The sequence below is a fragment of the Epargyreus clarus genome, unplaced genomic scaffold (assembly GCF_041222505.1).
Source record: "Epargyreus clarus isolate Ecla_fem2 unplaced genomic scaffold, WU_Ecla_fem_2.2 ptg000004l, whole genome shotgun sequence".
Classification (NCBI taxonomy): domain Eukaryota; kingdom Metazoa; phylum Arthropoda; class Insecta; order Lepidoptera; family Hesperiidae; genus Epargyreus; species Epargyreus clarus.
Window position 1 is genome coordinate 11,340,930 of NW_027332212.1, and position 24,474 is coordinate 11,365,403.

The 24,474-nt window shown below is 38.6% G+C and overlaps 2 protein-coding genes across 2 annotated transcripts; one reads left to right on the forward strand and one right to left on the reverse strand.

Annotated features, from left to right (window-relative positions):
• Nucleotides 1-122: 122 nt before the first annotated feature.
• fliI (FLII actin remodeling protein) lies at nt 123-23,469 on the forward strand. The gene is made up of 23 exons (XM_073093313.1): nt 123-265; nt 349-459; nt 539-777; nt 1,271-1,432; nt 2,731-2,945; nt 4,151-4,373; nt 5,484-5,725; nt 6,161-6,329; nt 7,503-7,635; nt 7,973-8,086; nt 9,484-9,663; nt 10,257-10,390; nt 12,351-12,525; nt 12,626-12,792; nt 16,959-17,085; nt 17,413-17,534; nt 17,854-18,067; nt 18,758-19,030; nt 19,341-19,447; nt 19,906-20,056; nt 20,640-20,804; nt 21,215-21,328; nt 21,602-23,469. Exons 1-23 carry the CDS (start codon nt 203-205, stop codon nt 21,734-21,736), a joined length of 3,735 nt encoding a protein of 1,244 aa, XP_072949414.1. The 5' UTR covers nt 123-202; the 3' UTR covers nt 21,737-23,469.
• On the reverse strand, nt 22,940-24,300 carry EMRE (Essential MCU regulator). Its single transcript, XM_073093312.1, has 2 exons — nt 23,883-24,300; nt 22,940-23,504 (listed from the first exon to the last, which is right to left on the reverse strand). The coding sequence occupies exon 1, from the start codon at nt 24,167-24,169 to the stop codon at nt 23,903-23,905; it is 267 nt and encodes an 88-aa protein (XP_072949413.1). The 5' UTR covers nt 24,170-24,300; the 3' UTR covers nt 22,940-23,504; nt 23,883-23,902.
• Between the last annotated feature and the right edge of the window lie 174 nt (nt 24,301-24,474).

The window sequence follows — 24,474 nt, forward strand, 5'->3', positions numbered from 1 at the left end:
TCATGTTCATCATATATTCATATCAAGTTATTCATAAAAATATTTTATATTGATTGATTCAGTAGGCTGTGTGTCTATAAAACTATTGCCTTTTAGCGATTACGAGTAAAAAAACGGAAATGTCATAAATGTCATAATATTCTTTCTTGCGAAGTTAGTGTAAAGTTGATGTAATGGTTTTTGTTTCATAAATTGTTTAGAAATGGCAAATACAGGGTTGTTGCCGTTTGTACGCGGCGTAGATTTTACTTGTAATGATTTCAGTGTAAGTGATGAAATAAGGATTTTGTTATTGGAACGAGCGACATCGCTAACCTCTCTTGGCCTAAATGAACGTTTATATTTCAGGATGACAAATTTCCTGATGCTATCCGGCACATGACGGGCCTTCAATGGCTGAGACTGGATAAGACGAACTTGTCGGACATCCCCGAAGAGTTAGGCAAACTTATGAAATTGGTAATACTGATATTTCGTTAATTACGATTTCAAAAACATTAACTTTGTAACTTTGCTATACTGTCATTATATTCAACAGGAGAACTTGTCTTTAAAAAGGAATAATTTGGAGAAGTTATTTGGGGAGTTGACTGAGTTGAAATGCTTGCGATCGTTGAATGTGCGACACAACAAGGTGAAGAGCTCAGGGATCCCAGCTGAGCTGTTTCGGCTGGAAGAGCTCACCACACTTGACCTGTCTCACAACAGACTGAAGGAAGTTCCTGAAGGCTTAGAAAAAGCTAAATCATTGCTGGTTTTGAACCTTAGCCACAATAAGTATGTGATTTTGTTTTTAGTAGTTATAGTTATAAGTAAACTAGAGAGACTGAAAACCTCTAAGGCCCCACAGCTGCACATAGATTTCTTCCAATCAAGGGGGGACCAACAAAATACTCCACTCATATATTGTACATTGAAGCTACAGTGAAAGGTATGATTAAGGATAGAAGGGTGGAAAAAAATCTTAAAATTCCTAGTTTTGCAACAAAGGCATCAACTATTGCTAATATGTAATTTCCTTCCTTGATTTGATTTGTTGTGTATGATGACAATATTTATTATTAGACTGCCAAAAGTGCATGTATTTATTTTACACTAATGTATATTATAAATTTAGTGTTATTATTAATTTTATAATTACAACATTTGCTGATTGTACATATATTAATACAAGGAGGTGAACATGTATTCCTAATTAGCAGCTTTAGTATAAATACAAAATTTGTAATTGTAATTTTGGAATGAGCTGGCACATTATTATATATTTCAGAATTGAAAGCATCCCTCCGACCTTGTTCGTACAGCTGACAGATCTATTGTTTCTGGACTTGTCAAACAACCTGCTGGAGACCCTGCCACCTCAGACTAGAAGACTGGCGAACCTGCAGACTCTGATACTTAATGACAATCCATTGGGGCTGTTTCAATTGAGGTAAGAATTACTACCTTCATTGTCAACCCACTTATTCATATAAATTACTGTCCCACTGCTGAGCATGGATCTCCTCAGAATTAGAGACGTTCAGGTCCTAGTCCACTAACTGCCATATGCAAATTGTCATTTTTATGACAACTTTTTTTATAAAAACCTTACTAAGTTTTCCTACACCATTATAGCAAATGATAACAATTTTCTTATACACACATAACTTTTAAAAATCAGAGGTGCTGGTTGTGAATGTTCTTTGGATTTAAATCTCGGACTCCTCGATTAAGGGGTTGAGTTTCACCTACTAGGCCACTACTGCTTGAATAACTTCCTCGTTTGATAATAATTCATTGATAACATACAGTTCAACCTATATTAAATCTAACAATAACATTCATGCCTTGGTTTGTCAATTATATTTTTATCCATGAGTAATTTTAAGTCTATTGCTTTATTATACAATGTTGTTAGTCTTCGCTTTATAGAGGAATATTAGTAGGATATACTAAGATGATGTCTGTGTTCTTGTATGTACATACCATGACATATACTTGCATCAATTTATTCAACCATTTACTCTGCATTCATTAATTGCCTGGTGTTTATAAGGATGATTGAGAAATACTGGCAGTATAATTTTATGTCCACTCATTTTTATAAAAAATAATTTCTATCATCTTAGTGGAACTTAACTTCCGAGCTCAGCAACTTCATAACTAATGTTATAATTTGTGTTTAAAGTGACATATAATAATATTTACTAAGTTTCTGACTTAACATTTGCTAAAATAAACCCTTTTCATTTATAAACCGGTTGCTTTTGTTACGTAGAATTTGATACTTATGTTTCATTGTGTCCTTTGTTATCATTTGATACTCAAAGCAAATTTATAAACTTGAACACTGTGATTCATGTTTCATATAGTGAGTCTTGCATCCACATTAATATTATAATTTAGGTGATTTACCTCAAAAATGTTTGAGAACACCAAAAGTTAAATATTAATTAGTACAAATTGTATTAAAAGTGGTAAAAAAAGACGAAAAGTTCAGCCTGTTAAAAATGACTACCAATTTTTTTTATTTAGCATTATTTATTAGCTACCACTTACTTAGTTCTGCAAATAAACAATATCAATTCTATTTCAACATGAGTACATACATTTTAAATACCTAAAATAATTGATGGCCAAATATAATGAATCCATATATATGATATGGATTCATTATATTTCATTTCCTATTACATTCAAAAAAGTTTTGATTTTGGAAAAATTCTTATAGCATTATGATTTCCACAGGCAGCTTCCATCGCTGCAGAGTTTGGAAACGCTGCATATGCGCAACACGCAACGCACGCTGGCTAATTTGCCGACATCACTCGACACGCTCTGCAATCTCTCTGATGTGGACCTCTCGAAAAATGCACTCACCAAGGTGCCAGACGCACTGTACTCTCTACTGAACCTGAAGAGGCTGAACCTGAGTGATAATGAGATAACTGAAATATCTTCAGGTATGTAAAATAATTGTAAGTCTATACTCAACAACAACTATACTTATATGAAATCAAATCAAACAAATATACTTATATGAAATCTAGAATTTTTATCATGTAGAATATAATGAAGATACATATACTTTTCTTTTTATATAGATAAATATGCTTCCATATCATTTCTATTCCTTTATAATGAAAATTTAATAATGTTTCATTGTTTTATTCTTTGCAATGTAATAATTTCCCTCTTCGTATAATATGTGTACATATATCTTCATATTATACTTTTTAAAATGTGTATTTTTTCTAATTCTCTTATACATTTAAGCAGTCTATACTATGATTGATTGATGTGAAATCGGCACGCAGACAAAACTAACACAAATAAAATACGAAATGAAAGAAATTAACATTTCATAAATTCCTCTTTAATGACTAGTATGATATGTTAGACTAGTATATTATTTTACGAAGATATATGTGTTACATTCGTAAAATTGTTTATTCTAGTTTAAATTTGCTACAATTTTTGTATTAGTATTTAATTTAAACGTCATACTTTATGAAATATTTATGTTTATCATCATGTCACTATGCAATTACCTCTAAAGGCGATAGTCTCAATAAGCATTGAACAACATAGCAATCAGTGAGTCACGCATCTGTAACTAATAGCCATATTTGCATTACTACATGCTTGTCAGCTGTTTACATTTGTTTTCTCTCAATCAGTGTGTTTTCACTTGCGATACTATGTTAATTGATGCTATATCAATGCGTTAGTAGATCTTGACTAAAATAGAGACTCATGCATAATGTTTTCGAAATTAAAACACACACGCTGATATCGTTTTAATGGCGATATTTAGTCTTTAGGTACATGGATGAAGTTAATATTGTTTTTATAGATACAGATTTTTTTATAAAACAAGTCTTGGCGATATTACAGAACATAACTTGTAGCTGAACTTTTATAGCTTGTATTTGAAACATATCTAGAAAAGTAATTTAATTATTTCCTTATAATTGGAAATAATTGGAGTAGCATATAATCGTACTCCATTTATTGCAAATAATGCTTATATGCGACTGGTAAGTTTATGCAATATATGCTAATGCGAATTCTCGCCTCTAACGAGAAAATGCATTTATTTATAATACTATTATCCAGTATCCAGAATATCTACTTATGAATACTATTAAAATTTTCTTTGTTGTAGCTATGGAGGTGTGGCAAAAACTAGAGAGTCTGAACCTTTCGCGAAACAAGTTGACGACGTTACCGGCTTCGCTTTGTAAGCTGCAAAATCTACGGCGGCTTCACGTGGACGACAACCAGCTGGACTTCGAGGGTATACCCTCCGGTATTGGCAAACTGGGGAATATGGAAGTGTTCTCAGCCGCTAACAATCTGTTGGAAATGATACCTGAAGGATTGTGCAGGTTCGTTTAATACTATTTTGGTGCATAGTGGTGTGGCTTTGTTTATATAGAAACAAAAAACAATGTCATTTAAGCATATTGCATATGATGAGTGAAGGGGTATCAATTTTGATGTTTTACTCTCTAGGTCCAAGTTTGAATTAAACAATATAATTTAAGGAGTAGCATTTAACATTTTATCATTTTATATTGTTCCAATGGAATACCTCCCTTTGTGTAAAACTTACATTAAGTACTCTACAGTATCTAAAAATAAATAAAATCCATCGTAACTTAATCAGATCGACAGTTTCGTGTTACACTAAAGCAGTTTTAGTTAAAATAGTTCAGTACAGACAGTTTTGACCCTGAATATGTTTTACATGTTCAAATTACATAGACAGTAGTCACACTCCAATGAGCTTTATAGTCTAGAACTAAACCAGTAGCAATGATATTTGCGTGATCGTTTAACGTTATTTACGCTTGATCGATGCAATAAAATATTTTAAGAAATCTTTGTGACTATAAAATTATTCGACGGTTTTGAAAGTGTGTAAGCATTCAATGTATATGGTGCTTGCATTTCGTATTTGAGTTGGTGAATTGTTTGTGATCACCGGTTTTGATTAATTTGGTGATAAATGGAAGAAAATTGTCAATGATTGTCACCGGTGGTGAGACATGGCGCAAGTATATTGTTATATGGCTTGGGATATTAAAATTTAACTTACATATAACAACTTACAATAGGTAAGTTAAAACTGTAAAGTTACAGATAAAAGTTTGGATGAATAAACCATAGGTTTAAAAAATAAATAGCAATTTGAAATCACATTATTCACTAGTTAAAATAAATCTTAGGTACTTCACAAAATAAGGGAGATCGTACCGGCGGTGTTTAACTGATTTGGAAGACCACTATGCTAGCGTAGCGTAAAAACCCAATTTGTTTGCGCGCGTGTCTATGACGCTGAACATACTATTTTCAATACAGACACGAGAGCGAAGACCCAGGCAGTTAAACTGGAACAACAAATTTATAGCAGTTAGGCTCAAAAAAGCTAGTGTTATTAAACGTCTCAATTATATTTCATAACCTGTAGCATTTAATATGTTAAATCTGTACAGGTGCGGCTCCCTAAAGAAGCTGAACCTGAGCTGCAACAAGTTGATCACGCTGCCGGACGCGGTGCACCTGCTGGGCGAGCTGGAGAGCCTGCAGCTGCACGGCAACGCGGCGCTGGTGATGCCGCCACGGCCCGCCGAGCGCGCGCGGGGCGCTGGTCTCCAGTACTACAATATCGACTTCTCGCTGCAAGCGCAGTTGCAACGCGCTGGTGCCGCCACGCCGGAGCTGGCTGCGCCTAACGGTAACCTGTTAGCTTTTTGAAGTTATACGTTTATATTTTTTGGCAAATTTGATAAATAAATATAGTTCTGCATGCTTTTCCAAATTTTAATCATAATAAGATTTTATGATAAAAATTTGAAAAAGCATCTCATCTTAATATTAAAATAAAAGTGTGAATTCAAAAGATTATTGATATTTACGTGACGGTCCTATTTTGATTAGCTCAATACCCTTCAAGATTACGTCATAAGAACGGATGCAAATGGACAAAAACGGACAGTTTTTGTGCATAGGCATAAGAATTTAGACAAAGATTTGTAATTAAAAATATATTTATTTGTGACACAACATATCTAGGTATAATAACGGGAAAGCTTATAGCCTTTTGTACTATGTAGAAGTTTAAGCATATTGTGCCCATGTAACTGATATTGATCGTAAGTATTTTCGTCAGCGGCTGGCGCTCGTTCGGACCCCGTGGCCCGCAAGCTGCGGCTGCGGCGCGGGCGCGCGGAGCCCGAGCAGCACTCGGCGGTGATCCTGCGCGGCATGCAGGAGCAGGCCAACACGCAGCACGCGCAGCCCGAGCACCCGCGCCCGGAGGCCCCGCACAGCGAACTCAAGTAAGGATCACCACAAGCATGCGAACAAGACACACGTACATATACAAATGCGACACGTCCATAAATACAAATATAATATTCAACCAAATACAACGAACTCAAGTACGGGGACTTACATAATATATACACAACTATGACACAATTCACACATGTATACATTGGACCCATATTCAAACATGACATCAACATAAATACGAGACGTAAGCAATGAGCGCAATGACGACCCTCGTGGCGGTGCGGTCACCGTACCATTCTGACGCGCAGAGGGTCCCGGGTTCGATCCCGGCCAGACAGAAATCAAAATGATGAATTTAGATTCTGTTTCTGGGTCTGGGTGTTTGTATATTTGTCTCTGTGTGTGTCCATGGCACCCACGATCCAGGGAATCCTAGTGTGGGGCTGAGTGTAGAAATAGTTTCGTTCGTTTAATAACACGCATGCAAGTGAGAGAACACTTATTATATACGTACACAGACGCGTACGAATGCATTCAAATACGACTCGCACTTTACCCCCTGTACTCATTGATAACCTCTAAAAACGGGCACACAAAATAATTTGGCGTTTAGGTAAATTGAACTATAGATATTGCAATATTTTTTGCTTAACACTGCTGTTATGAGGCAGAAATAGGTGTGGTGGTGGTGCCGCCGGAGTCGAACCACAAAGGGTTCTACCACCTTCAAAACTAATACTAATTGATATTAATAAGGCCTAAAATGTATCATCTTATAGATCATACTATTGTATGTGGCCAAGAAGCAGTGATATAATAAAGCAGATAAAGAAGAACATACAACTACCAACCTTAACTTCTAGCGAACAATTCACAGAGGAAATTCCACGCCTATTGATATGTTTATTTTGCTACTATGTTTACAAAACATATGCAGTACGACTGTATTCATGTACTAAGCGTAATGCCATTGATTGTTTTAATACTCGACCTCTGCAGACAACCGCTTTCATCTAAAATTTTATTCAGAATAATATTTCAATCTCAGAACTGCTGGAAGGGATTACATTTTGAAATAAACAGTATTTTTGTACTAAAAATATTTTAAATTTGTGTTCGATAGTTTTATTATTTTAATAAAGATTATTGTGAAAAATTGTAACATATAAATGTTGAAGATTATTATTACTCAGTTAAAATAAAATTGTTCGTTTTAGACCTAAACGGTGGGACGAGAGCTTGGAGAAACCACCATTGGACTACTCAGAGTTCTTCGACGAAGATACTGGACAAACACCAGGGTTGCAGGTTTGGGAGATCGAGAATTTCATACCAGCGCCCGTCGATGAGGTATGTGACAAAGATATTTACTACCTACCTACACAAAAAGTAATAATAATACTTCACATTCGTAATATTAAAACCTTTTTTCACTCATTCTTAATTCGTAATTATATCATTTCTACTCGTATCAGTCTGAAACATAATTTTATCTACTGTTTCATGTTAGCCTTTAGTATAGAAACATAAATATTTTTTTTGTTAATGAATATGAACATTTATTATCGAAATTAGTTTTATTATTTTAACGTTATTGGATACCATCAAATGATTTATTGTAGTATAATTTATATACAAGTATGTGTTGATTTATAAATTAAATGACGGTAAATTATTGTTTTAACAGTGCGCACACGGAAAGTTCTTTGAAGGCGATTGCTATATAATTTTGAAGACATCGATAGAAGAACAGGGTCAGCTCTCCTGGGACATACACTTCTGGATCGGTTCTAAAGCCAGTGTAAGTATATTCTAAAGTTATCAAATTATAAGATCATTGAAATTGAATTGTTATATGTAATTCCGTATATAATATAATGAATTTTCTTTTTTTTTGCACTGTTGATCGAGAAAGGCGTTTTATTCTTTAATGGGGAATAATATGCTTCTACAATGAAATATCCTATGAAACTTATCTTTAGTATGACCTTATTACAGCTCCACAATAATTAAAATTTGCAGAATAAGTAATGGGAGTATTTATATTTCGATGAAGTAGTAATGCTTCCAAAAAAGCAATGGAGCGCTTGGAAATAATAATGAGACATTTCTAACTAACCAACATTTTATTTTAAGGTATATTGAACTATATCATATGCTACATTACATTACATTTTGTAATAATTAGTGTTTTGTAATTGATTCACTACTTTTATTAAATACCCAAAGAACTTCTTAACTATGTACATAAGACCCCACACGCTCTTTTTATTCTATTGTTATCTATCAGCCCTTAAAAGTCCACGGCTGGACATAGGCCTCCCCTAATCTGCGCCACTCCGACCGGTCGTGAGCCGTCTGAATCCAGCGGTTACCCGGCGTCCGCTTCAGGTCAACAGTCCAACTTTGGGGGCATCCTGTACTCCTTTCTCCGAGACGTGGTCTCCATTCGAGGACCTTCCTACCCCACCAGTTTGGTCCTACGAATTATGTGGCCAGCCCATTGCCACTTCAGCTTGTTTATTTTGAAAGCTATGTCGGTAACTTTCGTTCGCCTACAGATTTCCTCGTTACGAATTCTGTTGCGTAGGGAAATACCGAGCATAGCTCGCTGAGCGACTTTTATGTCTTCGTATGAGGTTCACAGTGAAAGACCACGTCTCGGCACAGGCCTTTTTTTTATAATATAGGAGTAGCAGACGAGCATACAGTCCATCTGATGGTAAGTGGCTACTGCCGCCCATGGACATCTGTAACCGACCCCAGATAGGATTATATATTCTTACCTGAGGTCGGCCACAGATGCGCCGCTATCCCTGAGGACTAAGCTGGAACACCTCGGAAAAGTCTGTCTCCCTTACCACACCGTTCAAACCGAAACACAACAGCGCCTAACACTGCTGTTATTAGGTAGAAATAGGTGTGGCGATGGTACCGCCGGAATCGAACCACAAAGGGTTCTACCACCTTTAAACTCCTTCAAGGCTGACTTCAGGCTCTCAGGTACCGTGGATGAGAAGATGTCACGCAACCTTTTTTTATTTAATACACCAAAGAAATTCTTACGTATATGTACATAAGTCTCCACACGCTTTTTTAATCGATTGTTCAATATGCTTAAAACTATGTTTATTTGGCTAATAACATTGTTCGATGGATTTTGGGTAAAAAGCCATTTCGTTTGATTCTGTTTGCCAGTTGGACAAGGGCGCGTGCGCGGCGATGCACGCGGTGAACCTGCGCAACCTGCTGGGCGCGCGCCGCACGCAGCGCCACGAGCAGGGCGACGAGGCGAGCGACTTCCGCGCGCTCTTCCCCGACCCCGTCTACATCGCCGGCACGCACACGCCCTCCGGATTCTTCACGGTCGACGATCCGGTATGTACGCGCACATACACTGACGGAGACGTACTCATGTAATCACATGTGTACCCATATTGTAGTATATTGCACTACGTTTACACATACTGTTTTAGTAAACGAACAAAGTGTACAATCCCTTAGAAATTTTGCTGAATATTACCGAAATAATGAAAACTAATGATAAATTATGAAATATATGTATACTTTCAAAAAGTAACCGTTACAAAAACTCATTATCTTTAAATTGTTTTATTATGGTATACAAAAGATCAACTTAGGAGCACAGAGATTTCAAAATATAAATTTAATAATATAACATAGCATCATAGTAATACTTAGATTTCCTGTGTCATTAGTACAATAGAAACAAACACCTTGAAACACCTAGAAAACCAGTTTCAGAACAGTAATCTTAATGTATAAATCAAATGCCTGACTGAGGACCGAACCCTGTCTCCCTGTCTGCATGTTCCGACCGGTGTGATAATGGCTGCCCTACGGGGGTTGTCACTCATACACCATTCTTGAGTACACCCATGTTGTCACGTACATATTCACTGCACTCATGTACACTCATGCAGACCAGTAACCATATTATCTTGTCGCAGCACTACATCACGCGACTGTACCGCGTGCACGGCGCGGGCAGCAGCGTGCACCTGCAGCCGGTGGCGGTGCGCGCGGCCGAGCTCGACCCGCGCTACGTGTTCGTGCTGGACGCCGGCCTCACCATCTACCTGTGGTGAGTGTGTGTCAGCACCACACCGCGCGACTGTACCGCGTGCACGGCGCGGGCAGCAGCGTGCACCTGCAGCCGGTGGCGGTGCGCGCGGCCGAGCTCGACCCGCGCTACGTGTTCGTGCTGGACGCCGGCCTCACCATCTACCTGTGGTGAGTGTGTGTCAGCACCACACCGCGCGACTGTACCGCGTGCACGGCGCGGGCAGCAGCGTGCACCTGCAGCCGGTGGCGGTGCGCGCGGCCGAGCTCGACCCGCGCTACGTGTTCGTGCTGGACGCCGGCCTCACCATCTACCTGTGGTGAGTGTGTGTCAGCACCACACCGCGCGACTGTACCGCGTGCACGGCGCGGGCAGCAGCGTGCACCTGCAGCCGGTGGCGGTGCGCGCGGCCGAGCTCGACCCGCGCTACGTGTTCGTGCTGGACGCCGGCCTCACCATCTACCTGTGGTGAGTGTGTGTCAGCACCACACCGCGCGACTGTACCGCGTGCACGGCGCGGGCAGCAGCGTGCACCTGCAGCCGGTGGCGGTGCGCGCGGCCGAGCTCGACCCGCGCTACGTGTTCGTGCTGGACGCCGGCCTCACCATCTACCTGTGGTGAGTGTGTGTCAGCACCACACCGCGCGACTGTACCGCGTGCACGGCGCGGGCAGCAGCGTGCACCTGCAGCCGGTGGCGGTGCGCGCGGCCGAGCTCGACCCGCGCTACGTGTTCGTGCTGGACGCCGGCCTCACCATCTACCTGTGGTGAGTGTGTGTCAGCACCACACCGCGCGACTGTACCGCGTGCACGGCGCGGGCAGCAGCGTGCACCTGCAGCCGGTGGCGGTGCGCGCGGCCGAGCTCGACCCGCGCTACGTGTTCGTGCTGGACGCCGGCCTCACCATCTACCTGTGGTGAGTGTGTGTCAGCACCACACCGCGCGACTGTACCGCGTGCACGGCGCGGGCAGCAGCGTGCACCTGCAGCCGGTGGCGGTGCGCGCGGCCGAGCTCGACCCGCGCTACGTGTTCGTGCTGGACGCCGGCCTCACCATCTACCTGTGGTGAGTGTGTGTCAGCACCACACCGCGCGACTGTACCGCGTGCACGGCGCGGGCAGCAGCGTGCACCTGCAGCCGGTGGCGGTGCGCGCGGCCGAGCTCGACCCGCGCTACGTGTTCGTGCTGGACGCCGGCCTCACCATCTACCTGTGGTGAGTGTGTGTCAGCACCACACCGCGCGACTGTACCGCGTGCACGGCGCGGGCAGCAGCGTGCACCTGCAGCCGGTGGCGGTGCGCGCGGCCGAGCTCGACCCGCGCTACGTGTTCGTGCTGGACGCCGGCCTCACCATCTACCTGTGGTGAGTGTGTGTCAGCACCACACCGCGCGACTGTACCGCGTGCACGGCGCGGGCAGCAGCGTGCACCTGCAGCCGGTGGCGGTGCGCGCGGCCGAGCTCGACCCGCGCTACGTGTTCGTGCTGGACGCCGGCCCCACCATCTACCTGTGGTGAGTGTGTGTCAGCACCACACCGCGCGACTGTACCGCGTGCACGGCGCGGGCAGCAGCGTGCACCTGCAGCCGGTGGCGGTGCGCGCGGCCGAGCTCGACCCGCGCTACGTGTTCGTGCTGGACGCCGGCCCCACCATCTACCTGTGGTGAGTGTGTGTCAGCACCACACCGCGCGACTGTACCGCGTGCACGGCGCGGGCAGCAGCGTGCACCTGCAGCCGGTGGCGGTGCGCGCGGCCGAGCTCGACCCGCGCTACGTGTTCGTGCTGGACGCCGGCCTCACCATCTACCTGTGGTGAGTGTGTGTCAGCACCACACCGCGCGACTGTACCACGTGTGCGGCGCGGGCAGCAGCGGCACCTGCAGAGGACTGAAAAACCAGCAAGCTAAAGCACATATTTTAGGACACTCTAGACTAACCAATTTATAATTATAACCTTCCCATTATAGGCAGATATTTGTTTCAGGAATGGTAAAAAGGCGAAGAACACATTGAAATCCAAAGCTCGACTGTTCGCTGAGAAAATAAACAAAGAGGAGAGAAAGAACAAAGCGGAACTCATCGCCGAGCCGCCTGGCAAGGAGCCGAAGAGCTTTTGGGAGACGTTGAACTACGAGGGAGAAACACCTTATATCCCTGAAGTAAGACTTATTTACTTGTTGATAAAGTTAGTAGATAGTTTTTTTTTAACTGCGACTGTACTATGGTAACGCGGATGGTATTACCTTTGTTTCCATTCAGGAACACGTGCCTGAAGACTTCACATGGGCGGCGCCGCGGCTGTACCGCGTGGAGCTGGGCATGGGCTACCTGGAGCTGCCGCAGCCGGACGGCGCGCCGCTCGCCCGCGCGCTGCTCGCCACGCGCAACGTGTACATCCTGGACGCGCACGTCGACGTGTTCGTGTGGTCAGTGCTAGCTACACACTGGGCGGGCACTCCCGCCCACCTGTACCGCGCGGAGCTGGGCATGGGCTACCTGCTTCGATCACTAATAAGAACTAGATACACAATCAGCGACAAAAAAATGGCGCGACGAAAAGAGCACCCAAATAGACATTTGGGTGCGCTTTTAGGTTAGTAGTGTTTGAACGTTCGGAGAATAAACATGCCTCAGTGCTCGTTCAAAACTGGAAAAATCACACGTCTAGTACGCTAACAAATGATGGAATATCGTATTTTCGGTAAGTATTATTATTATAAGTAGGTAATTGCTATCACTCAATTATAAATACTGCTATTTCGTTCGTAAATAATTTATTTTTAAGTTTTAAAAATTATCAACAAAAATCAACAGAATGTATAAACCATTTAAATTGTAAAGTCTGTTACTAAACGTACAATTCTTACTATTGCAAGCCCACTTGATTTGTTCGGGTTACATGGTGACTGTTCTAACTTGAATGGAGACGCTATTGTTTTATATTTTTTTCTTTAATTTAATTTTTTTTCCTTTTTTTTGTTATATAAAAATATTTGTTTTGTATAATAATTAAACATAGGCAATGAGTAAATAGTAAATGAGTGAAATTAAATTATTAAGTAAATTATTATTTAATATATTTTATGATGTCTTTTCATCCAACTGCCGCGACAATAGTCATAGAATTATTATAATAAAGTCTATTGTCGAAAGATACACTAAAATAAGATTGCTTAAAAAGCAATAAAAAGCCATAGCCAAAAAAGATACGGAAAAAAAATAAAAATCCATCGAAAAGACTGTTTTCCAATAAACTCACTTTATTCAAGGGAATTAATGGCATCCTGTTGATTCCATATTTTGCCACTGCACACTGCCAGGGAAGGGTTATGTTTTTTGCACGTATGTTGTATGTATCTTTATAAGCGGACTTTAGCTGCACTGCATTTTATTCCCTCGGATCTAACATACGGCTGGGTGAATTTCGACAGCTAAGGTGTGTCTGACTGTCTGACTAAATGCGTAAGTTGATGCGCCAGACACCAACGTAAAGGGAAACCGCGGATCTTTAGCGTGCTGGAATTTTACACATAGGTTCTTTATATAGCGTAAATGAGCCCTACGAAGATAAAATAGGATAATATTGTTTGAACATCTTTTGTTTTTGAAGCAGATACCTATTATAAAACTTTTTTTTGGCTTTCTTGCTAAAAAATGATGAAACGCCTATTTCACTGTTTTTGAAAATTCTACTTCAGCCTTTATAGTGCAGTCGGGTTTTTGATTATTTTAATTAAATTACTTGCTTACTTTGTAGTGACAGAAATCCGTTATATATTTCTTCTTAAATTTAGAGTTTTTTCCAACACCTATCTAAGGACACTCGGGTCATTGAGACGAATATAATGACACCTTAATTGTCGACATTCATCCAGCCGTTTGTTAGATCCGATCAAATAAATAAAGACAAACATACAAGATACGCGCGAAAAACATAACCCTTCCTTGGCAGTCAGGTAAAAATAATTGAAATAAATGTTGGTTTACTACATATTTATTTAGTCGTGGGCAATATATTTCGTTGGATAACGGCGTAAACAGCTTCTTGATTTTTTAATTAAATTACTTGTATTTGGTTATATTTTAATTTTAAACTTATTATATTTTTATTATAATAAATTATATTTTATTATAATGGGTATGATGGCTTAAATATTAAAATAATCAAAGAGGTTTCCAAAGATATTGCACCAGTATTATGTCATATCCTAAACGGATGTCTGGAAAAAGGCGTCTTTCCCACCAAATTAAAACGAGGTGTTATAAAACCTTTATTTAAAAAAGGAGATTCAACAAACATTAATAATTATAGACCAATAGCAATACTGCCGGCGTTTTCAAAAATTTTCGAAAAACATATATATAATTGCATTTACTCCTTCTTAGAGACATACTCAATTCTTAACCCTCAACAATACGGATTTCGAAAAAAGAAAAATATTAATATGGCCGTCTATAACTTATTATCACAAATAATGTATAATAAAGATATAAAAAAACCATCAACAGCTCTATTTATGGACATAACGAAGGCTTTTGATCACGTAGAGCACACTATTCTTTTAAATAAAATGTACAAATATGGTGTAAGAGGACCATCTCAAAAGCTTTTAAAATCATACCTTACAGAAAGGAACCAATACACTCAATTGTCAACCTTATGTTTAGAATCAAAATGTCTTAAATATTATGAATCTGAATGCAAAACTATATCCCACGGTGTGCCACAAGGTAGTATACTTGGGCCATTACTGTTCCTGATGTACATTAATGATTTACCGGCAAAAATACACCACCCTATGACCCTATTTGCTGACGATAGTACAATATTATTTACAAATGACGATGAAAGAGAATTAGAAAATGACATTAACAAATCAATTATTGACATAATACAATGGTTTCAAATTAATAATTTAAAAATTAATTTATCAAAAACGAAAATAATGAATTTTAATAGTAACAAAGCATCCAATACTAATAATAATACAATTTTAAACATAAATTACTCAGGAACTAAAATTGAAGACGCAGATGTAATAAAGTTTTTAGGACTTCATATTGACAAAGCAATAAAATGGAAAAATCATATTGATATGGTGTGTAGTAAGCTTAGTAAATATTCATATATGTTACGTAAATTAAGAAATCTTGTCCACCAAACTGTCGTATTAACAGCCTACCATAGTTTTGTGACTTCAACACTAAGATATGGCCTTATTTTCTGGGGCAACTCCATGTACCGTGACTTCGCCTTTAAATCACAGAAAAGATGCATGAGGGCCATGTGGGATTTAAAGCCGAGAGATTCGTGCAGGCCTTATTTTATCAAACATGAAATACTCACGTTGCCATCACTCTACATTCTTGAATGCGCCATTTTCATACGAACAAACAGCGAAAAATTTCGATTTATCCCAAGAGCACGCCACAAAGATAAGTTGTGCGCAATCCCAGCAAAAAGTTGTTGGTTTCAAAAAAGTTTCTTTGGAATAGCGCCTACGGTGTATAATAAAATTCCAAAAAATATACGCAATATTGAGGAATTTATCAGTTTTAAAAGAAATTTAAAAACATATTTAATTGACAAATGTTTTTATAGTCTAGTCGAGTTTCTCAACTACAGTGACGAATAGTTACATTGATTATTTATGATTTGCTGAGTGGTCTGAAATGTTTTGGTCTTAAAATTGAATTATAAATACAATAATAATCTACTATTGTCCACTGATGCTTCTTTGACATTTTCTATTGTGATACCACTGACATTACTCATTTTTATCTTTATGTGACATTTTATTGTTATTGACATTTTATCTTATTAACGTTTTAATAATATTGGAAATTAGTATCTACAATTTAATAATTTGAATAAAATGCGACTTAAAATTATATTTGTACGCCATTTATGGCAGAATGAGCGAAAATTCTTGACTGTAACACCAATGTATACACCTTATTCTACAAATAAAGACTTTGTATTTGTATTTGTATTTGTATTTAAATTGTGACTGCATATTAATTACTTTCATTGATAAATTATTATTATGTTCATTAAAATTAATTACTTCGACCTAATAAAAATATTAAAAGTAATGACAGTTCGTCTCCACTAATTCCTTGTCCAAGTGACTGACCACGGTCGTCAATTTTTTTTTCTTTGTTTTTAGCGTCAATTTGACGCCACTTTTTAAGTTCATTTTTGTATGGGATTGTGTATCTAGTTCTTATTAGTGATCGAAGGCTACCTGGAGCTAATAATTATATAATTATCCAAAACGGTTATGATGTTTAAGGATTTATTTATTTATTGATAATTACATTTATATGCTTAACAAACATTACAGATACATGTACAATGCGTTTATTTAGCCAGAAAGAGTTTGAACAAATTTGCCGGCCGTACTACGAAATAGGGCAGGTGCTGAGAAAAAAATGTCAAGGCTGGGATTTGAAATCAAAATACCATTGAGTAATGTTGTAATCATTAATCTAGTAAACGGGGAAAAATTACGAAAAGGATAAAGACACCTTTTCGGAAACAAAAATTGAAAGCTTTGTATTATTGAAATGTCGTTTCTTCCAATGCCAGGTTCGGCAAGAAGTCGTCTAGATTAGTCCGAGCGGCGGCGGTGAAGCTGGCGCAGGAGCTGTTCAACATGGTGGCGCGCCCGCCGCACGCGCTCGTCACGCGTCTGCAAGAGGGCACCGAAACGCAAGTAAGGATAGATAGATCTCGTAACCAATGACTGGCTTTTTTCCCTTCTAAACACATTTTGAAGGTGGCAGAATCCTTTGTGGTTTGACTACATTGTCACGCCACTGAGACGCCACCACTACACCTATTTCTTCTTTCTATAACAGCGTTAAGCTCGAAACATTCTGACTTAGTTCTCAGGGGTAGCAATGCATCCGTAGTCACAAATAACACATCAATCCTATCTAGGGTTTATTAGGCGTCAGTGGTTATTTATTTTCAGGCGGACTGCATGACTGTTTCCTACTTCTATGTTATTAAAAAAACTTATTTCGTGTAACTTCTCTAGGTGTTCAAAACCTACTTCCTGGGCTGGGAGGAGGTGATAGCTGTGGACTTCACGCGCACGGCGGAGTCTGTGGCCAGGACTGGCGCCGACCTCGCCTCGTGGGCTAAACAACAGGAAACCAAGTACGACTTCCATTGCTACACTATACAAAAAATATAGACTTAATGTAGATTATACAAATTTTCTTATTCATGTTTTTAAGGTCTTATTTAGTTTTAACGTATTAAAAACACAAAAATGTAACGCAATTGTTTTGGATCAATGTTTATTTCATTTCTTGTATAATGTGTAGTTAATTACTAATTCCTGAAGATGATTATGTATTTCTAAAATTTAAAATTGTGCAATTGATTGTTGAAATTACAGAGAGTGTACATTACAGAAATTACATCATATTTTGTCGAAGAAATTTGTATATTAAGTATATAATTTTTACCTCAGAGCGGACCTCTCAGCGTTGTTTACGCCACGGCAGCCTCCAATGCCCGCAACGGAGGCTAAGACGCTGGCGGACGAGTGGAACGAGGACCTGGAAGCCATGGAGGCCTTCGTGCTCGAGGGCCGCCACTTCGTGCGCTTGCCCGACAGCGAGCTGGGCATCTTCCACAGCTGCGACTGCTATGTTTTCCTCTGCAGATATGTGATGCCTGTCGAGGTAAGAAAAGTCATTCGATTCTCTTTCTTGTAACTAACATTGTGCTCTAACATTGACTGGTATTCAGCTGGTTCTATGGTGTATGTTTCTATGGTGGTTCACATTGGTGTATATTTAAACGTAGAAAATTTCAACGCGCTACAAATGAAATAATGCCAACTGCACAAATTATGTCAATTCGAAACAGTATAAAAAATGCATCATCATCATCATCATCAACCCATTACTGTCCCACTGCTGGTCACGGGTCTCCTCTCAGAATGAGAAGGATTAGGCCATAGTCCACCGCGCTGGCCAAGTGCGTATTGGTAGATTTCACATACCTTCAAGATTTTATAAAAAATGCATTAATTCGAATATATCTCATATTATTATCTAATGTTGTTCTTATTTAATGAATTGTATTCAAGTGCAGTTAACCTTGGGTTTTGTATCTCTCAAAGCAATCTTTTAATATAGTGTAAATGTAGCATGGTGTAATTATATTCATTTTTACGCAAAATCGTATATCCCGGTAAAACCTGTAATCTAGTATGTCGGTTCACTTGTGACACCTCAAGAACAGATACTTTAACATTTCGCACTAGATGGTATATCTTTCATTCTTTAAAATACATTATAAGGTGGGTTTAATAGTATCAAGGGAAGAAATAGATAGTCGCATTTATCTCATAATAAAATTGTGTCCAGGCGGAAGAAGACAGCTCTGGTTCTGGCGGTAACGAGGCGGAGGACGCGGAGGGCGAGGCGGAGACTGCCTCGTGGGTGGTGTACTTCTGGCAGGGCCGGCGAGCGCCCAACATGGGCTGGCTCACCTTCACCTTCGGCCTCGAGCGCAAGTTCAAGCAGCTGTGCCGCCGCCTCGACGTTGTCCGCACACACCAGCAACAGGAGAGCCTCAAGTTTATGGCGCACTTCAGGCGACGGTTCATCGTACGGGATGGCAAGCGGAATCAGAAGCCGGTTGGTGCAACCAGATCACCTTTTATCTTTCTCTATTATACATAGGGCAAGTTCAAGCAGTTTTTTTTACGGTTTATTAATAGAAATAGCAGATGACAATGCAGTGGAACTAATCATAAGTGATGACTTCCATCGAATTCACTCGAAATGAGATTGAAATCCTACCTCAAAGCTGCCACTTTGCTAACTTGACTAGTTGATACCAATGTCACTTATCGGTTAAATTGCCAAACAATCTTTTAGACCTAGTAAGAATTGGATGTCCATATCATACTAGATAAATAAGTATGTTTTTATTTATGTGTTGTAGGAGGGCGGTGCAGTGGAGCTGCTGGAGCTGCGCAGCAACGGCTCAGCGCTGTGCACGCGGCTGGTGCAGGTGAAGGCAGACGCCGGCATGCTCAACAGCGCTTTCTGGTCAGTTGCGTGATATGAACCATAGACAAACCCAAGCCAGATTCATATTTCTATTATTTTAAAAAAGCAATGAAAAGCTATATGTATAAGAAAATGTAGTTTTCGGAAATTATTTGGTTTTGAACCCTTGGGTTGCTAAATTTACTTATACGTATTATCACATTTCATTGAGATGAGTAAATTTCCAATTGACTACAAACATTAAGGTTTACTCTTGAAATTACACCCACTTCTAGTAAAATTATATTTCTCATTTATCACACCTGTACAAAGGAAATGTGAAAGAGGTCAACATAAATAGAGCTGAGCTGCCTCTATAAAGTAAAAACTGAAAGACTGCAGACTAAATAGTCTGCAGTCTTTCAGTTTGTTTAATGTTATTAAGTAATTATTGTATTTAACAAGTACATAACGTTATTCAAATACGTATAGTTTAAATACTATTTTTTGGAACGCAGTTACATCTTGAACGTGCCGCTAGAGGGCTCAAACGACACGTCGTCATCGATAGTGTACGTGTGGATTGGAAGCAAGAGCGACCCGGACTCGGCGCGCCTCATCGAACAGATCGCCGAGGAGAAGTTTAACAACCCCTGGGTTAGCTTGCAAGTAAGTCTCGCTGATGCTTTGATTAATGACTCACTTTGGGCATTTATGGACCCAAATTAAACTATGATATTTTTATTATTTGATTGTAGGAGGGGTTCTTGTACAAGATTCCTTAAAGACTAGCATTCAGTGTTCTAATAAATAATCTATTTTAATTTGGTAACGCATAGGCTCGCGTTTGGTCTCGATCTCACCTTATGGTTTGTGTTGGGGCTTAAGGTAGACCATGCTTGCCTATAATATACCTATTCACACTCGTTTTAAAGACTCCCAAGGTCCCAAGTAGTATCTTTTGTGGAACATTGAAGCTGGCAATATTCCACTAATTGGCAATTCATATAAAATTATGTGCTCTGAAGTGACTCCAGCTCCACAAGCTCCATTAAAGTAGCTGATTATTTTATATTATATTTTTAAACGTGTGTTATGGAGTTTCTTTCGTCGGCCCTCCATAACAGAGCACCTTGTGAAGTATAGGTAGATTAATTGACATTCAAAAATCATTCATTATACACTGAAAAAATATGTTAGTTGTGAAATCCACATATTATATTAATCACTACATTTATGTAATCGAACTCAGGTGCTGACAGAGGGCAGCGAGCCCGACAACTTCTTCTGGGTGGCGCTGGGCGGCCGCAAGCCTTACGACACGGACGCTGACTACCTGAACTACACGCGCCTGTTCCGCTGCTCCAACGAGAAGGGCTACTTCACCGTCTCCGAGAAGTGCACCGACTTCTGTCAGGTTTGACGCTCTATCAGTTTATGTTGTATAGTATACATACATACTATATACATTGTTGTGTTATAATAATAAACTTTTATGTTTAAAATGCAGATGCTTTAAAAGCGGTGTAATTGATATTTTGCCAAATTGGCGAAAGTACTATGAACATTAATAAAATATAAAATATTGACGATTGATTAGAAATCACTATCTCTCTCTCTCTCTTGGTTCTCAGATGATCGAGTGTTTGATATAAATAATGTTTAATATTATTATTTTTTTAATAGATTTATGCATGACAGAACAATAGTTCATTCTGTGAAGGTTCGGTAGAGTTTTTGAACTATTAGAGCATACGAAACTAGAAGCTCATGAGCTTTAAAGAAGGACTTGAATTTATGAGTAGACTAAGTTAGAATGTTTTGCAGGACGATCTGGCGGACGACGACATCATGATACTAGACAATGGCGAGCAAGTGTTCCTGTGGCTCGGCGCCAAGTGCTCCGAGGTCGAGATAAAGCTGGCGTACAAGTCTGCCCAGGTGAATTATAAAAATAAATTGAATCTTTAAATTAAATATTAAGAAATATACATAGAAAGTTACTGAACCAATTCCATTATTTTACTGTTAGAAGGAAATAAATAAGATACCATGATATAGTAAACTTAGTTCTTAAAAGGCCTGATTCTTTAAAATTAAAACTACTTTAAATCAAGGAGGAGGTCTCACGTTATATAAAGATTTCCAAAAAATAATTTGTAATTGCTTATTTAAGATAAAATAATTGACTTTCGAATTTCCCTTCTAATATAGGTGTACATCCAACACATGAAGACAATGCAGCCAGAAAGACCGAGGAAATTATTCCTCACGCTCAAAGACAAGGAGTCGCGACGGTTCACCAAGTGCTTCCACGGCTGGGGCGAGCACAAGAGGCCTCCAGAGTAAATGTAATAGATCTGATCAGCTTCAACGAGGAACTTCGGATGACTAACCTCAAGTGTCAAATCTTATCAATGTTTATTTCCCGTTTGTTAAAATCTGTCAGTATTAAATGCATACTCCAATGAATAACTGGAACAATACATATGTTACTAAGTTATATATTATGAACTATGTTTTAGGTTGATAATGAGCACTTCATAGTAACCACAAGAACTAAATTTGTACGTACTACAATATAAAGATAATTTTTAAATCGTAATTGAGATATATCAAAGATTCATAGACTTTTTAAATAAAACTGGCTAGTAAAGAGGTTACCTGATGGCGAGATTCATCTTCGAAACACTAGCCAATGAGCTTATTTTACACCTATATGCAACAAAATTAAACTTAATTTTGAAGTTTCATGAACCAAAGGAAATAAGGGAAAACAAATATTGGGTAATGATGTAGATACTTCCGGTAGTAACACATTACAACGATCTCCAACGAGTGTATACCATTTGAAAGTTGTGATCCTATATTTATATACAATGACAAATTTTCAGTTCTTCTATTTACTTTCTAGTTTTGAATGACAGTTTTTAGTTTACATTTTATTGTTTGTAGATATATAGATGTGGGGTTTGTCAAGTGAACTTTTAACATACCTTTTAAGACACAATGTTATTATTTGTTATAACAGCACCATTAAGGATATACATAATGTTAAGTGTTGATATAATATTTTGGCAAAGTATTATAAAAAAAAACGATCTAGAATTTACAGTTGATTTTAGTCACATTCTTATAATAATGAAGGTTTTGGTGATACACATGTAACCCAATTTTTGTACATGTTTCTTGTATTACTAATTTATAAGTCTAAATTTATTTGTAAAACCATAAATTCCCACTGCAAATTATATTTACAGTATTGATAATAATTTACAGGCTTTTCATAAGGACCAATGATAATCACCTCAAGAGGGCCTGTGCACTCTGCAACAGTCGATAACTATAATCTTTTAAATAATCCTCCACTTTGTCCTTACTTCAAATCCACTTCCGTTTAGCCGTTATCTATTTGTCACAAGTCTAACATCATACTTGAAACTACACAATTTTATTGAAGTATATTGAATGTTGCAGCCTGATAGTGCATGGGCTATATGGGGGTTTTACATGAATATGTTCTAACTAATGTAAAAATAAAAGACTGAATCATGCCATTTGCAAAGTCATTTAATTATCACTTACTTATAAAATTAAGCACAAGTGTGTTGAGATTACTGGCATTCATAAATTCATTGTTGTTATAGAGAGTAACTTTTGACTAGTATGCAGGAACTGCAAGGTTGGTTACTCTGTACTGAAATATATTTTTATATACAGTTAAGACAGCATTCAACACAGACAATAAGACATTATAGCACAATATTGTTTTTCTTGTTTTTTTTTTTACACTTTTGCATTTTGTGTGAATCACAATGTGTGGCCAATAGCATTTTAATATTTATTGTTTTAAACTTATGAAAATGTATATAGAATGCTGTTTGTATTATAATGCTGTACTTATATATTTAAATTCTGTAAATATATGATTTAGGGCAAAATATAAAAATCCTAATAACAAATAAACTATGAAAAAACCTAAATATTAAATGGGCATTTTACATAGACTTAGCATGTGAGCACAAAGTTTATTACATTACAATAAAGCTTTTGTAACTATCCTAATAAAGTTTTAACATTAAGTTGTTTCTTCTTTATACCCGTTAAAATTAGGAATCTGGAAACAAAAAATGGTGTTTAAAAATGTGATTAAAGCAGGCAAAAAAATAATTTATTACTTCATAGCGAGTATACATTTAACCACTTACAACCATAAGCATGATTTAAACGTGTACACAGGAACCTAAGACATCACATGAGAGGTGTTACAAAATGAAGTTGTTACTAATATTTCAATCTTAACTCAAGTATGCTGATTAAAAAGCATATTCATTTTTCAGTGTCATCCCCTTATGCATAATATACATTTTCAATAAAAACTGGTATAATAGTCTGGAAGCATTATAACGTTACATTTAAAAACAGATTTTAATTTATTTCAATAGATGACAAAAGTGCAGATGATTGAGGAAATTTTCATACGTGATCATAATACCTAAGAATTTGTCTACAATTTTAATCATCATCGTCATCGTCGTCGGATGGCACGAACAGCTCGTTCTCCTCGAGGAAGTTGGCGATGTTCTTGCTTATGGCAGCGCCGATGAGGAGGCCTGGCACCACGGCGCACACCACACTCAACAGGCCAAAGGGTTGCTTCTCAGGTTCAGGGAGAATGGCACCGCTCGGAGTAGTTGTTGCGTTTCTTTTCTGCACCACTGGTTCATGTCTTGTTAGACTTTTCGATTGTGCAACGAGTCGTGTTAGCCGTGAGACAGACATTTTACGTAGGTTCGGCAAGCTACGTAAAATGAAAATTATTTATAGTTTGCGGAGAATGAAAATCGCTCCAATATTAATGACAGTTTAATCGAAATCACTCGAATCGATGACACTGCTGACACTAATGACAGATGACAGCGAGGTGCCTATTTGACTAGAGATGTGACTATGTTATTATGTAAGTTGCCTATAACCATCGTCTTACATTATTAGCATTGTCGAAAAGTATTAGCGTTTTTGATTTCTGATCTTATTCTATTCCTCAATAGAAGTAAGATGAGATGTATTGCTTGCTTAAATGTAAT

Coding starts and splice junctions, on each gene's coding strand:
- fliI (XM_073093313.1), top strand. CDS start 203: ATGGCAAATACAGGGTTGTTGCCGTTTGTACGCGGCGTAGATTTTACT. Junction 266..348: donor TTACTTGTAATGATTTCAGT/GTAAGTGATGAA, acceptor TTTATATTTCAG/GATGACAAATTTCCTGATGC. Junction 7,636..7,972: donor TACCAGCGCCCGTCGATGAG/GTATGTGACAAA, acceptor TTGTTTTAACAG/TGCGCACACGGAAAGTTCTT.
- EMRE (XM_073093312.1), bottom strand. CDS start 24,169: ATGTCTGTCTCACGGCTAACACGACTCGTTGCACAATCGAAAAGTCTA.